Raw genomic sequence first — 15,538 nt, forward strand, 5'->3', positions numbered from 1 at the left:
TCCAGGCTCTATTAGCTGTCAACATAGACTCCTTCCCTTCTTTGGACTATTGCCACTCACTGGAACTCCCCTCCTTATGTCTCCTGTGCCATGGGCATAGCTCATTCATGAGGAAAGAAGGAAATATGCATTTGTAGAGTGCCTACTATGAGCCAGGCACTGTGCCAAGCACTTTAAATATATTATTTCATTTGGTCCTTCCAACCACCGTGGGAGGTAAATACTGTTATTATCCTCATTTTACAGCTAAGAAAATGGAGGTTGATAGAGGTTAAGTGACTTGCCCAGGGTCCCACAGCTATTAAGTGTCTGAGGCCACATATGAACCCCAATCTTCCTGACTCTAAGTCCAGTACTCTCTCCACTGTGCCATCCAGCTGCTTCTAACTCCTAAGAGTTGTTTTTACTGATGATAAAATTAATTAGACTTAATGATGGTACCTTTTAAAGTCTGTTCACAGATCTTTTTTGCATACTCACTCATCAAGCACACAGAGAGTTAAAGATGACAGTTGTAAACTTTTTTTTTATTTTGGGGAACACATATAACATTTAGCTGTTTCAAGTATTTACGGGCACAGATGGTTTTTAAGAAATGACTGATGAGTACCTAAACGGTGTTTTGGCAGAACAAGAACAGCATCTCCTCCACCATAAACTCTAGGTAACCAATATATATGGAGACAGCACCATGGAGGTAGTTTACAGTCAGACGTTTGGAGATCATTGAGGTGAGTTAGTACCTAATACGAGTAATACTAGGACATAATACTAGTAATATTAGTACTAGTATTAGTACCTAAAATGCCACTGCATGTTCATAAATATCCTACAGTCTGTCTGTAATTTCAGGAAGAGTGGTGGGGAAATTCTGGGAACTTGAGTCCAGTTTCAGATGGAATAGAAAAATTTTCACAAAGTCAGTGTTCGATGCTTCAAAACATTTCCCTTGATCTCCCTATAGCACTGACACTGTTCTAGTTACCAACCCTGCTTGGCTGCAAACCTGGCTCAATGCAGCAATACATTCATTCGGACAGGGAAGACAATGCCCAGAGAAGGGGGAAAGGACACTCAGAAAGCCTGAAAACTTAATGAGTCTTCAAGTGAAGAAATTTGGGGGAAAAAAAACAAAAAACAAAAGTAAATGTATTTATATCCATTAATACTCATAATTATGCTCATCATTTAGTCTTGTAGCCAGTGGCACATAAGATGAGGATGCAATTCTACCATTTTCTATGGTGTCTTCCCTGGAGATAGGATAATCACAGTGCAATCACAGTGACAACTCTTCTAGTGAAGAAAGAATTAAATCCAAAACCAAACCTTGTAAGCATTTAGCAGGGCTGGTCTCTGGAAAAACTGAATTTGAATATACATAAAGAGATAAACATTTTCAACTCTAAGGTTCTCTATAGACTACCCTTAGGATTAGTCTATCCTACTGGGGCTTAATTTTTACTTTGTCAACTCAAAGGGAAGACAAAACCCACCAAGTTGTATGTTATCTCTTCACCAACTTCTTCTCCAAGGAGTAGATGGAGAAGTTAAGGTCACTATAGAAGCAAGCAGATAGGAATAGAAGGATGGGATGGAAATAACCCACGTGCCATGAGAGAGGAGCTTCACAGTACTAGAAATGCTGAAAAATATCTCCTTTTCACAACTTTCTGGCCAGTTGTGAAGGGGGCTGTCATCTATTGACTGAAGAAAACTGGCCTACACTTACTCACATCACTCTTCTGTCCACATAAAACTAGTGAGAGATGAAATAATCCCTTAAGTAAATGAAAAGTGCCTAGGTCACTCAAGCTCCTCTAGAATAACTATAGAAGTCTGCCTTGCCATCAGGTATGGGTTGTATGGACACTGAACAAATTATGCACCTTCAAAATTGGACCAAAAATGCATTCTGGATTGAATAAAACAAAGCAGTCTATTGTCCACACACTAACGTCAATGTAGGTGTCCCAACGGTTAGCATTGCAAAGGCAACACAATGCACCAATAGAAACTCTCCAAAACATAAATAGTGAAGTCTTTGTTAAAAATCAGATCATAATAAATTAAGATTTAATTAACACAATTGGGAAATGTTTACTTGGCTGTTCACCAAACTGTTCCCAAATGCCGTTCAATAGAAGATGGAGTCACATAAATTCCACAAAGGTGTCAGGTTCTCATGGAGACTGTAGCAACTCTTGTGGAAAAACTTCCAGAGTAATATCACTGACCCCTCATTAAGGTGCTCAAGGGCTCTGCTCAAAAAAGGCTTGGCAATATTCTTCGAAATAAGGCTTATATGAAGGTCTCAGGCACTATGAAACTTTGTTCTGTTGTCTGTTGAGTGAATCAATGTAGTGAAAAGTGGCTCCCAGAGCCCAACTGGTTTCGATATCATCAATTTTCCGAGCCAGCTTAAAAAGAAAAAAAAAGAGAAAAAGATTATGTTAAAGAGTGTGGATAAAGATCATGTTTAAAAGAAAATAGTTAAAGGTCATGTTTGTTTGTTTGTTTGTTTTTTGACTAGGTCAATGGGGTTAAGTCACTTGCCCAGGGTCACACAGCTAGTAAGTGTTATGTGTCTGAGGATGGATTTGAACTCAGGTCCTACTGACTCCAGGGCCAGTGCTCTATCCATTGTGCCACCTAGCTGCCATGGTTAAAGGTCATGTTAAAAAAATGTGGTATAGTGGACAGAATGCTGGATTTGGTGTCATGAAGACCGAGGTTCAAATCCCACTTCTGACACTTGCTGGCTGGCATGATCCTGCGCAAATAATTTAATTTTTATTAGCCTTAGTTTCCTCATTTGTAAACTGGGGGTGGGGTGGGGGGTGGGTGTTGGGCTTTTGAAATCTCTTCCAGATCTAAATTGTTCACTGGAATCTATGCTCAAATAGGATATATACAGGACAGTCACATCTGATTTCTACCAATCAACACATCCTAACTGATAAGGGATACTAAAAAGTCAGATACTGGAAATGGAATAACTCTAAAGTATGATTTGATCACTTCACTATGTAACTTACTCTGACTTGTTTTCTTTTAACAAACTACCACTAGTCCATTTGAAAAGTTTATCCATCAAGTAAGATTTAATTAATAAAAAGTTTATACGTCAAAAAGTTATAACTTTACTAAATTTTATTTCCTCTTTTACAAAAGAAACTATGTAAAATATACATAACTATGCATATGATATGACCAGGTCATCTTGAAAGTACTCTTTTTAGTAGAAATTCCTTGGAGTTTTTAATTCTTGGCATGGTCAGAATTTAATATTACTATAACACTTAAAAGTCCTTTTGAGTTCTTGTAGCTATTGGTTTTTTTGAATGAAATTTATGTTAGTATCCTTTTCAAACTATCATAATAATTTGTAAAAGGAAATTATATTGGAGATTTCTGTGTTAGGATTACAGTTCTTACAATTCTGCCGTAAAGGATTGGCATTCTATTTTTGAGATTGTCAGGAGTATAAAAGTAGCAGACTCTTACCTTAAGCACTTTGGTTTTTGGAAACCCAAATTCTTGAAGTAGCAAACTAATGTAGGTAAGGTCCATACAAATAAAAGGATTCTCCTGTGGGTTAATTTCCATGGTTTTACAAACTAGGGGGAATAAAAAAGGAAAATCACCTTCCATTTCACAGCTAATTTTGAAATGATTAACTTAAGAACAGGAATTAGCTTTTTTTTTTGATATGATAAATATGGAGAAGAAAGCCACATCTTTCTCTTATCTTCTCTCTTTACTGTGACTCTATACACGTTTTTAAAAAGTCACTGTGAATACCATCTACTTACATTGCAAAAGCAACACATTCCTAACTCAGAATAATTCTCTGTGACATTTATGAGATCAGCTACAAAAAAATAATCTCTTGGCGATTTCCTTCTATGAAGGGTTATTGATAAACAGGGAAAAAAAATAATCAACAGCGTATGACACAGAAGTAAAAATCAACTTAATTTAAATGATTAGAAGTTTTTTTGGGGGGAGAAGACAGTAACTAAACATCTGATTTAAAAATTTTTTTAAACCTTTTTTTAATTAATTTTGATTTATCAATAATCACTTCCATATGCTTTTGAGTTTAAAATTTTTCTCCCTCTTTCTCCCCACCACCCTCCCCAAAACGGCACATAATCTGATATAGGCTATACATTTACATTCATATTAAACATATTTTCACATTAGTGATGTTATAAGTAGAAATTAAAACCAATAGAAGGAACCATCAGAAAGAGGAAACAAAACTCAACAGAAGAGGAAAAAAAATAGCAATTCAGCTTCCATAGTTCTTTCTTTGGGTGTGGATAGCATTTTCCATCACAAAGCCTCTGGAGATGTCTTAGATCCTTGTATTGCCAGAAAGGGTTAAGTTTTTCAATATTAGTCATCACACAATGTGGCTGTTATTGTGTACAACGTTCCCTTGGTTCTGCTCACTTCACTCAGCATCAGACCATATAAGTCTTTCCAGGTTTTTCTGAAGTCAGCCTGTTCATCATTTCTTATAGCACAATAATATTCCATCACATTCATACACCACAACTTGCTCAGCCATTCCCCAATTGATGGGCATCCTCTCAATTTCCAATTCTTTGCCACCATGAAAAGAGCTGCTATGAATATTTTTGTACATGTAGGCCCTCTTCCCGTTTGTGTGATCTCTTTGGGATATAGCCCTAGAAGTGCTATTGCTGGGTTAAAGGGTGATTTTAAAATTAAGAATGGTAACATAAAATGTTAGCCAATTAAAAGAATATTTAAATTGCAGTTTCAATTCTGTGTTGCAATTAACTTAGGCCAGGAGAGATAAAGGAAAGAGAAGAAAGGGAGGAAAGGGAATGACTGAAGGGAAAGGGAACTGAGGAAAATGAAAGGACAGTCACAGAGAGGGATAGCTTGAGGGAAAAACAGTGAAGAAGGGATAGAGAGGGGCAGAAGAAATAGGGAAAAAAAAAAACCCAGGAGGGGAGAAAAGCCTCCAGCAGCTTAAGTAATAGGTAAATCACTACTTTATTATGAAATCCAATTATATTGAGGCTTCTAGCTTCTGAGAAAGAATATTTTTGTCACTTCCTTTTGCTAATTATGACTATAATTCTGTTCCTAGCTCTTTAGTCTGCAAAAGTTTCATGCTGAAGGAATTCTTAAGCTGTGATATACATAATATTGTTATAAATTTGCTGGGAAGAAATTATTCTCTGGGCTGCATTGACAATGACCAGCACATTGTTAAAATGGACAAAGCATGCCTTTGCCCTTTTCTTTTTAACATACTTATCAATAATTTGCAAACACAGAAAGACATCAATCTACAGATGACAAAGCTGGGAAAAATAATAAATATTCTTGAGGACAAAATCAGAATCCAGGAAAATCTCAAAAGGCTAGTATGATGGGCCAAATAGGTTTGAGAAATCAAATGAAAAATTATAGTACTGGGAAGACATGGTTGGAATGCCCATGATGGAAAAAAAAAAAGGCTTAGGGGTTTAAACTGACATCAAGCTCAATGAAATGGTCAAGAGTAAAGCTGGTTATTAAAAATGCTAATAAATCTTAGGTTTTATCAGAAGTACTGTGTTTGGGATATGAGAGGATAAAAGTCCTTTCAACTGATCACATATTTTGAGTACTGTGCTCAGGTCCAGTTGCTATACTTTAGAGAGTTCTTGTTAAGGTCATACAGAAGAAGCAATCTGGACAGCGAGGGATCTAGAAACCATTTTATGTGATAAATGGTAGAAAGAACTGGGGATATTCAGTCTAAAGAAAAGACCTAGTTAGGGGAAGAGGGGAGCAGCTTTATAGCTATAGTCACATATCTGAGGGGCTGGTGCCTTATTCTTTATACTTCTAGAATGTTAGAACTACCAGGACTTATAGATGCAAATTACTGGGAAGCAGTTTTTGGTTCAATATAAGAACATTCTTACATAAGAACATTCAATATAAGAACAATATAAGACACATTCTAACAGGTATCTAGAAAATGGTGCTTTGTGAGGTCACTGAAAAGATTCAAGTATAAATTGTATGTCAGGTATGTTACCTAGCAGAATCCTATAGGGCAATTTCTTCATGGAGTGAGTTGAATTTGAATACAGATAAGATTCCTACAAACTCCAAGATTCTATGTTTGTGTCCTGAAGGTCAGATGAAATCCAGCCAAGGACTGGGGTTTTCCACCCCTGCTCTACTGACATTAAATTGGCATCAAATCATGGACAATTACAAATTAGCTATTTTATACAATTGAAGACGATTGTTCTGGCTTTTCTTGAAAGCCACAGAACATTCAATTCAACACACATTATTGAAGGCCTACTATGTAAAAGGTACATTCCTTTAAATGAATAAAATCTTAAGAAAAATAACATTTAACATTCTTCGGTATAATAGAGAATGTAAGCTTCTGGAGAGAAGGGCTGTTTCCTTTTTGCCTTAGTATCACCGGAAGCTAGTGGACATGTCAGACATAAAGTAGGCAGTTAATATTTGTTGAATTAAAATGGAATTAATTTTGGAGCATATACACAAATAATTTCAAAACTGCAGTTGCAGAAGTGAGCATTTGGAACCTACCAACCAGGTAAAGTAACATTTCTGACCCAAGTACAACTAAATTCTGTGGCATTAGGATGTATGAGATGGCAATCTCTTATCAACTGGCTACCATCTATGTTCTGGTAAGAACAAACAACAGCTTTAATACTGAATTTAATGCAGCCCACACAAAACAATAATTAGAAAATATCATTGGAGCAAATTGTGATACACAAAATTCATAACCAACCACTGCATATCTGACACTGTAAAGAGTAAGTAATTATTAGAAAGATGGTATGGTCTAGTGGACAGAATCAAGAAAGGAGAATCCAGAATATTTTTTTTTTTTTGGCTAGGCAATGGGGTTAAGTGACTTGCCCAGGGTCACACAGCTAGTAAGTGTTATGTGTCTGAGGACACATTTGAACTCAGGTCCTCCTGACTCTGGGGCTGGTGCTCTATCCACTGCACCACCTAGTTGCCCCCGAGAATCCAGAATATTAATCCTAGCTATGTGGCTGCCTTCCATGTTGACATGGAAATTGTCCTTTGGGGCCTACTTCCAACATGCAAAAGGTCTAACTTTACTTGCCATATTTTGCTGCAACTTCAAAGTCTTCAACTGTGAGACTGCCTCCTTTTTCCTTATCTGTAAGAAAAGAAAAATGTTAATTTTTTACAAAGATTCTGGATTCCAGGTCATCACACACAGGAATCTGTGATTTCATCAGCTAGCAAGGGTGGAGAACCTGTGGCCTTGAGGCCACATGTGGCCTTCTAGGTCCTTGGGTGCAGCCTTTTGACTCAGTCCAAGTTTAACCGAACAATCCTTTTATTAAGGGGATTTATTCTGTGAAGTACGGATTCAGTCAAAGGGCTGTACCTGAGGACCTAGAGGGCCACATGTGACTTTGAGGCTGCAAGTTTCCCATCCCTGAGCTAGGGAATGCTCTATATGGAAATTCCTTCTATGTGATCTATAATTTAGCAAGTAAGTCCCCTTTGGAGTCAGTCATCTGAGACACTATGCAACTTGCCAAGGCTCACACAGTTAGTGTCTGAGGCAAGTTTTGAAATCAGATCTTCCTGACTCCAAACCCAGCACTCTAATCATTAATACCATGCTGCGGATTATACAACAATGCTAAAGATGAAAAAGGGAAAAACTATGGCCTGCAGTGCAATAATTTGACTTGCCACTATGTTTTTAAAGTTCCATAAAATCATTATTGTAATTTTCCTTGCCTAATCAAGTTTTTTAGGATAGAGTGGTGGTGAAAACTGAATCTGCAGAAACTGCTGCCGTATGTATTATCTTTTCTTAATAGGACAGAGCTTCAGGAAAGGTATGCATCCTCTACAGGATCATAAAGGGGAATGAAGGGGAAACATAGTCAAAGGGCCTTGGAGGGCTCCTTGATTTCAAAGGTGTCAGCCAAGAGAGGAAAATCACCAAGCAGATACTTCCTTGTTCTAAGGATCAATACAATTCTAAATCTAGGTTCATAAAAAATCCTGAAGTTCAAGAAGCTGTTCCTTAGCTGTGGGACAGATTTGGTAGTAGCCTTCTGGAATAATTTTTCTGAGTCTACAAAACAAACCCAGTAAACGCAGTTGGCTGTTCTCTTAAAAATCCTCCTGGGAACATTAAGATCTCTTTCATGGTATTCTGCAGAATGAGAGCAGGCATTAAAAGCTTGATTCATCTCCCTTTGGGAGCTTCCCAGGAAGACCACGAGGTCTTATTCTGAGGGCATTTGTCTGATTTTTTAAACAATCATTTTGGGTTTATACCTTTAAATGACTCGTCAACTTCAAAGGAGTCACCGTGAGAGGCTCTACACACACAATCCAAAGGTGACACTGTTTAAAATATTTCGGAAGTTCCTCCTTGGGAAATGGCTTTGGAGCCTTTGGCAGAGTTTTTTGAATATCCTTCGTGGTGGTAAATCGATGACTTTTGGAAATAATCCAGAGGTTATTCAAAGCTAAGTCTGGTAATCAAAGCAATACCATTTTTGGTTAAAAATAAATTAAGGTGTGACTCTCTTTGTATCTGTACGTACACACACACGTAACACACATGTATTTGTGTATACATGCAAATATGCATATGTACAATATACACATGTATGTGTGTACATGCACATATATATTTTACCACACCTATGTTTTTTTTTGGTAGGGATTTACTGGTGAAGAATTTCCTGCAGATCAGCACCTTCTTTGCAAATTACCATGGTACAAAGTTGCTTGGGGCACTAAGAACTTAAGTAATTTCTTGCCCAGGGTGAAATAAATTTTAAAACAAGATCAAAGGACACAGAGCTGAAAGAGACTTTAGAGATTGTTTAGTCCATAGTCTCTTAACAGACACCCCAACAGGTTTGTAGATTGATTTCAGGGGGTACATGAACTTGGATGGGAAAAAAAAATTATATCTTCATTTCAATATAATTGGTTTCCTTTGCAATTCTATGCATTTTACTTTATACATTTAAAACCATTATTCTGAGAACAGGTTCAGAGGCCTTACCAGACTGCCACAGGGGTCCACGATTAAAAAGGTTAAGAACTCCTAATTCTAATCCAATTCTCTTATTTTATAGGCTCAAGGCTACACAGGGGGTTCATTGCACAGCCAGGATCTGACCCCAGATATTGAGACTCCAAATCCGGGGCTCTTTTCAATTCTAAAAATGTTTTGAACAGTGGTTGCATCATTGGAATTAATTGTATAGCCTGCCAAGGTGACAACACTAATTTGGATAGGTAAATTCCCCTATGCTTTTCCAGGGGGAGGGGGAGTTTCATTATGTTCTGGTACCCTGAAGGAATAAACTCAAATAGATTTCGAATGTTTTGCTGTTGTTTTTTAGTATATGTTTCCCAGAATGTGAAAAATGAACAGATTAAGAGGAAAACAATATGTGTTGCCTTTATGGTTATACTATACCAACTATAGTCTAGCCTGGAGTTCAACTTTTTTAGTTTATGACACCTGTGAATTTGTTGGGATATGAACAAGGGAACATACTCTCTCTTCTTCAACTCCCAAGCCATCTGTCTACCCACACTGACAAAAACATTGCATAACCACAGAAATATGGACTAGCTGTCTTTCTTCTTCTACCGTTACTTACCATCCGGTACTTTAACTAACATGGTCAAAAATTGGCAAAGGGCACTGAATACTAATTGATTGATACATACATACATACATAATTGGTTTAAAGTTTGTAAAATATTTTACATATATTACTCCATTGGAAACTCTTACAACAACCTTGTGAGGTGGGTACAAAAACATCTTTATCCCCATTTAACAAATGAAGAATTGAAAGCTCTAAGAGGTTGAATAACTTGATTACACAGCTGGATGCAGGATTTGAACCCAGATCTTCCTGACTCCAAGTCTAGCATCCTATCAACTACACCCCAAGAAACCCAGATCATCCTACCATCAAAAGAATCTTCAGGAAGAAGATGAAGCTAAATAGAAGAATAGCTCATAGGTTATTCTTGGTGAGGTGAATAAAGAAATTGGTTGAAATATCATATCATGGTATCATATCATGGGACATTTTGTCAACTTGTGTTTCAATGCTCCTGAGAATTATTTGCAAAAAGACCACCAAGGAAATAATTGCATTTTACATCATAATATCTGTTGCAGATTATAAAGAGGCAGAGACATTCTACAAAGAATTTTCCTTAAGACCCTCCAAGTTAAATCAACATATATTTTGATTCTGATGACTTCAATCCAAAAGTAGGGACAAATAAGAGTGAAAATATGTTGACAAATAGAGCTCAGGAATAAGGAATTAGAGAGGCCAAGGACCTGCATAGAATACAGAAGCCTCATGTCTATATAACATTAACCTTTTTTTTTTTGAGGAAAAAAATTCCTAAGGCACTGGGTATGTAAAGCACTAAATAACATCACAAAAAATGAAACTGACTGTATTTTAAAAAAGGACTATGCATTACTGATGTGGGAATTATTCCTGAATCAGCAGTTTGTATACAGTTGGATCACTAGCGTGTTAAAGCAAAAATCCAAATTGATATAATATGAAGCAGAAGAATAAGTGAAAAAGATATAACATGTAATTAAATCTCTGACCTGTTGTATTTAAACAAACTACTGATACCGGGAAATAGGAAATGGATGGGAAAAATGATACTAACACTGATTATAGCTTTTTCATACAGATAATTTAATCAACTGTTTAACGAGGCCAAAAGTGCTTAAAAGCCTCAGTCTACAAACATACAACTCACTTGGGAAGTAGAAAAGTATGGCAGCCATGGGCAACACTGATTTAGAATATAAACTTGTTTTAAAAAGTTGTTTAGGAGATTGGTTGGCATTATTTCCTCATATAAGAGTGAGGAGGAGCAGAGAAGAAAATTAGTTCAAAGAAAGTTTGGTAAATGTAATCCTGAGGGCCTTTTAAGAAAAAACTGGAAGGAACACAATATTTTTACAACAAACTCTTCATCATTATGGACAATGGAACCAACCACATTCAAACACTAAGATAATAGCACTGGATATGCTTACAAAGAAAGCGGAAATGGCCCTGAAAAAAGACAAGAAAGGATGGTCTAGACTGGGAATACACAAAGAATATCTGTGCTGGAGGTGACACAATTTTGAGGGACCAGACATTGATTCTCAAGGTATTTGAAGGAAGGAAAGGTACCAAAAGCATGGGGGGACAAATCTCCAACCAAAAACTCAGACCTTGTTATAAAAAAAAAAAAAAAATGGCCAAGAGAACATTAATAACTACTGCTGACCAATAAGTATACTTTCTCACCTATACAAAAATGAAAGAATAATCCAGGATTAACAATCTGAATCCCTTTGAATAATAAAGGAGAATATCCTTGATGGAACGTATTAAAAAGGCAGGTTTTGACAAGTGACATTTCTTAGAAGACCACACCTTTACCATAAAACATTTGACTAAAGGATGTAAAGGATGTAAAATTCCACTGTGCTTTTTGTCTGCTGATTATAAAAGAGCATTTGATTCAGTAGAATTGTCTTAAATTAAGATTTTTGTCTAAATCTTACACTGTCTTAAAATGTCCAACAAGGTAATGCACAAGAACACATCAAAATTATACAAGATTCACTGAAAGATGTAACAGAGATAACTTTGATGATCATTAATAATAAGTGAAGTATAAGATAGCCAGATGTAGACTTGCCAAAGGCATATATAATAGTCATGGAAATCCAACACCAATTCCACATTAAGGAAGGGTTCCTTATAGATGACAAGGTCCTCCAGCTTCTTCTGTTATTAGATCAAAGTCTGTTAATTGCATCAAGCTCTGGAATACTGCAGAACCTAAATGAGATCCAGTCATCCAAAGGAATATGTCCTATCTCACAGAAAATATACAAAGTGTATGAAGAATATTGTCCAGACTATGAATATGCAGTTGAATAGACAACCTACAGAGTTCATTTATCAGTAGATACATCATGGACAGTATAAATGGACAGTGAGCTGGGCAGAGATTTGAATAGAAAGAGAGTAGGTTGTGATGCCCATGGGATGCTACAAAGGTTCTTTAATTAACCTAAGCTGCTTCTCAGAACGAAGGCCCGCTACTTTAATATCAATATTTGTGTGCATGTGCGTGCGCACATGTATATTGTGTATGTGTGTGTGTGTGTGTGTGGTTACAAGTAGAACACTTTAGACTCTAAAAGAACTGAAGTTAAGAAATGCTCAAAGGGTAATGTAGAGGTACAAAAAACGTATGAGCAAGCTGCAACACATTATAAACAAAGAATTATGTTAAAAAAGTGATGAAAAGGATGTGATCAAAGAAATCAGATTGGTCAGGTGGTAAGAGCATGGGATAGCCAGTAGTTAGCCTATGTTCCTTTGGTTCTATGGTAATGTCAAAAAGATAGAGAGGAAAGCTCCCAGAACATTGGGTGGACCCCCTGTGGAAAACTTATAGGAAGACATAGACCAGAATCACACAGGAAGGTCAGGCATGGGTGGGTTGCTCTATACTGTTGAAGGAATACTCACATTAAGATCACAGTTCCATTTGAGTACTGTTTATCCAGAGCTATTTGAAGATTCTGAGAAAGATGGTAATTTCATGTAATGATTCAAATCTTTATTTGCCCCCAACTCCAGGCAATATACTTCAATTTGGGTTTTAGTTTAAAAGGAAATGACCAGGTTTACCCCTTATTTTTTCAACTCATCTGACTTTTATTACCTCTCTGCCTAATAGTTTAAGTGGAAATCAAAACTTTTTTTTTCTGAGCCAATGGCACTTTATTAAAGGGACCATGGTCCCCTCTAATGAAGTAGACTCAGATCTTCCTCACAAGGAGAGCAAAACTCTTAACCCTGGCTTATCTCATTAGGATATATAAAGATGAATTAAGTTATGTCTCTAGACCATTCTGAACTATTCAGAAGAAACTGGTAGGATTGAGGAAGTTGGTCCCTTCCACTGCAAGTCTTTCTTAGACAAGGAGAGGCTTGAGATATAATCAGGTAGGTGGCAGAGGTGATACAAAAATAACTAACATTTGCATAGTGCTTTAAGGCATGCAAATTCTTTCCTCAGAAAAATGATGCGTGCTACCTCCAAATTCTAATCAAAGTGGGGACACTGATGTTCTGTCCATGGTGTCTGTCCCTAAGGCAGGGTTAAGATGCTGCTTTAGCTACATTTCATGGAAACTTGCTAGATTTGGGTTCAATTTATTGGTATAAAGGTCACACCCCTGTCTTAAAGAAAAGTGTCATATAAGTGTAAGGTATCTTTTAATATAAAAAAGAAATGATGGTTTTGGTGGTATCAATAAACTCATTAATTTCTAAAAACTAAGTTAGTACCTCCTTAATTCAGAATTATGATACCATAGACAGTCCTGGCGTAGTGGAGAGACAATCAGCCTCAGACCTGGATTCTAATCCTTCCTCTGACACATAGCAGCTGTTTGATTCTGGGCAAATTACTTAATGGCTCAGTGCACCTGGAAACCCTCTAGGGCTATAAGTTGTGGAGAATGCACTGACCCACACTGGTAGTAGTTTGCTCACTGGGAATTCTCTACAGAAATGAAATGAAAATTCTCTACAGAAATGAAAGGTCTGGTCTATTGTCTTCCTCCCAGCCCTCCTCACCCATAAAATATATTCTCAACAGGACTGTCAGTGATTCCTAAAACAGTTTCAAGCATATTTCCATAATCTTATCTCCATGGTTCCTTTAACATGATTAAGAGTGAAGGGGGAAACAAATTCTTCCAGAGGTCATAAAAGAGATCTGGTATTTGAAGACCATCTTAACTCTAGCACCACTAAATTGGGCATGAAAAGGACAAGTAACATTTCCTTACCTATGAGACCAACATTTGCTGCAAGATCATAATAGTAAGAAAAAGCATAAAAATCCAAGTTCTTGACTTCTTCAGTTTTATGCACCTTGTTACGGATGATTTCTGATACTCTTTTAGAGCACAATTCATACAGGTGAACCCCTAAAAGCAAAAGAAACATACAATTGGTTATGGTTTTTGAAAATTACTAAGCACACATATATATGAGGACCTAATGGTCTTCTGCATATTTAATTTGTGAAGTAGTTCAATTAAACGTGAAACAAGATGCCAAATATGCCAAAGAAAACTCATAAGCTTCCTGTTTTCTTAATCGGATCTGGAAATTACTAAACTATTAAAAGATGATGGGGAGAATAAGTTAATAGTTTATGACGCTGAGTGAATTTTCATTACTCTAGCCCCAAATAGAAAAAAAAATTCTAGACTGCATGACTAATGAGATGATGATAATAACTGCTGACATCTTTTTGGAGCTTTAAGGTTTGCAAAGAGCTTTACATACTCAGATCTTCATAACAATCCTGTGAAGTAAATACTATAGGTATTAACAAAGACACAGGACATATAAGGAAATTGAAACTCAGAAATATTAAGTGATTTGCCAGTGGTTACACAGCCATTGTAAGTATCATGGATCTGAATCCAGGTCTCTCTCTATTTCACTCTTCACAACATTATATTATCTCTTACAATACCATCCATACATGGGTGGAAGTACATGAATGACTACTACCTCTTGTTCTGAGGAAAGCCGTTAGTGTGAGCTCTGTACTTTCCCCTTCTCCATATCGCACTATCACTTGCCATTATATTCCTTTACTCGTGCCTCTGATAATGAGGTGGCCTTTCTCCTCACCAAGGCCTAACCCTAAATGCACCCCCTCCATATGTGCACTTAATTCCATCCCTTTCCATCTTCCTCAGTAGACTGCTCCTGCAGCCATCCCCCATCGTCAATTTCTCCCAATCACTGCTTCCTTGCCTGACGCCTAAAAACACGCTCGAGTCTTCCCAACTTTAAAAAAAACATCACTAGACCCAGCCATCATATTGTTGGGTCTCCCATAATCTGACTTTATCAGCCAATTTCCTAGAAAAAGCCACCTATAGTCATTGCCTCTGCTTCCTCTCCTCTCATTTTCTTCTAACCACTTTGAAAGATAGCTTCCAACTACATTATTCATATCAAATTGCTTTCTCCAAAATTAACAATCATCACATAATTGCAAAATTTCATAGCCCTTTCTCGGTTTTCATCCTTTGTGACCTCTCTTGACAAAGCCGACCACTATTTCTTCCAGGATACTTTCTACATTCTTAGTTCTCATGGATGTGCTTTCTCTTGGTTCTCTCCCAGTCTTCTTTGTTGGTTTAGCATCCATATCATGCCCACTAACTTTGGGTGTGCCACAGGGCTGTCTCTCTACACTACCTCACTTGGTGACTTTATCAGTTCCCATGAGTTTACATCACCCCTGTACAGGTGACTCCCAGATACAGCTAGGCTTAGTCTCTCTCCTGAGCTCTAGATCCACATTACTCACTGTCCATTAGACATTTTGAACT

At 37.1% G+C, this 15,538-nt stretch overlaps 1 protein-coding gene across 3 annotated transcripts in view; it reads right to left on the reverse strand.

Moving 5' to 3' along the window:
• Window positions 1-513: 513 nt before the first annotated feature.
• The window catches only part of ENTPD6 (ectonucleoside triphosphate diphosphohydrolase 6 (putative)), a 51,203-nt gene continuing 36,178 nt past the window's right edge, over window positions 514-15,538 (reverse strand). For all 3 annotated transcript variants that reach the window (XM_027853970.1, XM_027853972.1, XM_027853971.1), the window contains 4 exons: window positions 13,970-14,110; window positions 7,163-7,219; window positions 3,508-3,620; window positions 514-2,420 (listed from right to left, as the gene is read on the reverse strand). In XM_027853970.1, the coding sequence (XP_027709771.1) occupies window positions 2,322-2,420; window positions 3,508-3,620; window positions 7,163-7,219; window positions 13,970-14,110 (410 nt within the window). In that variant the 3' untranslated portion in view covers window positions 514-2,321. The remainder of the gene's footprint in view (window positions 2,421-3,507; window positions 3,621-7,162; window positions 7,220-13,969; window positions 14,111-15,538) is intronic.

This window comes from Vombatus ursinus, unplaced genomic scaffold, assembly GCF_900497805.2.
Source record: "Vombatus ursinus unplaced genomic scaffold, bare-nosed wombat genome assembly UNPS02010219.1, whole genome shotgun sequence".
Lineage (NCBI taxonomy): Eukaryota > Metazoa > Chordata > Mammalia > Diprotodontia > Vombatidae > Vombatus > Vombatus ursinus.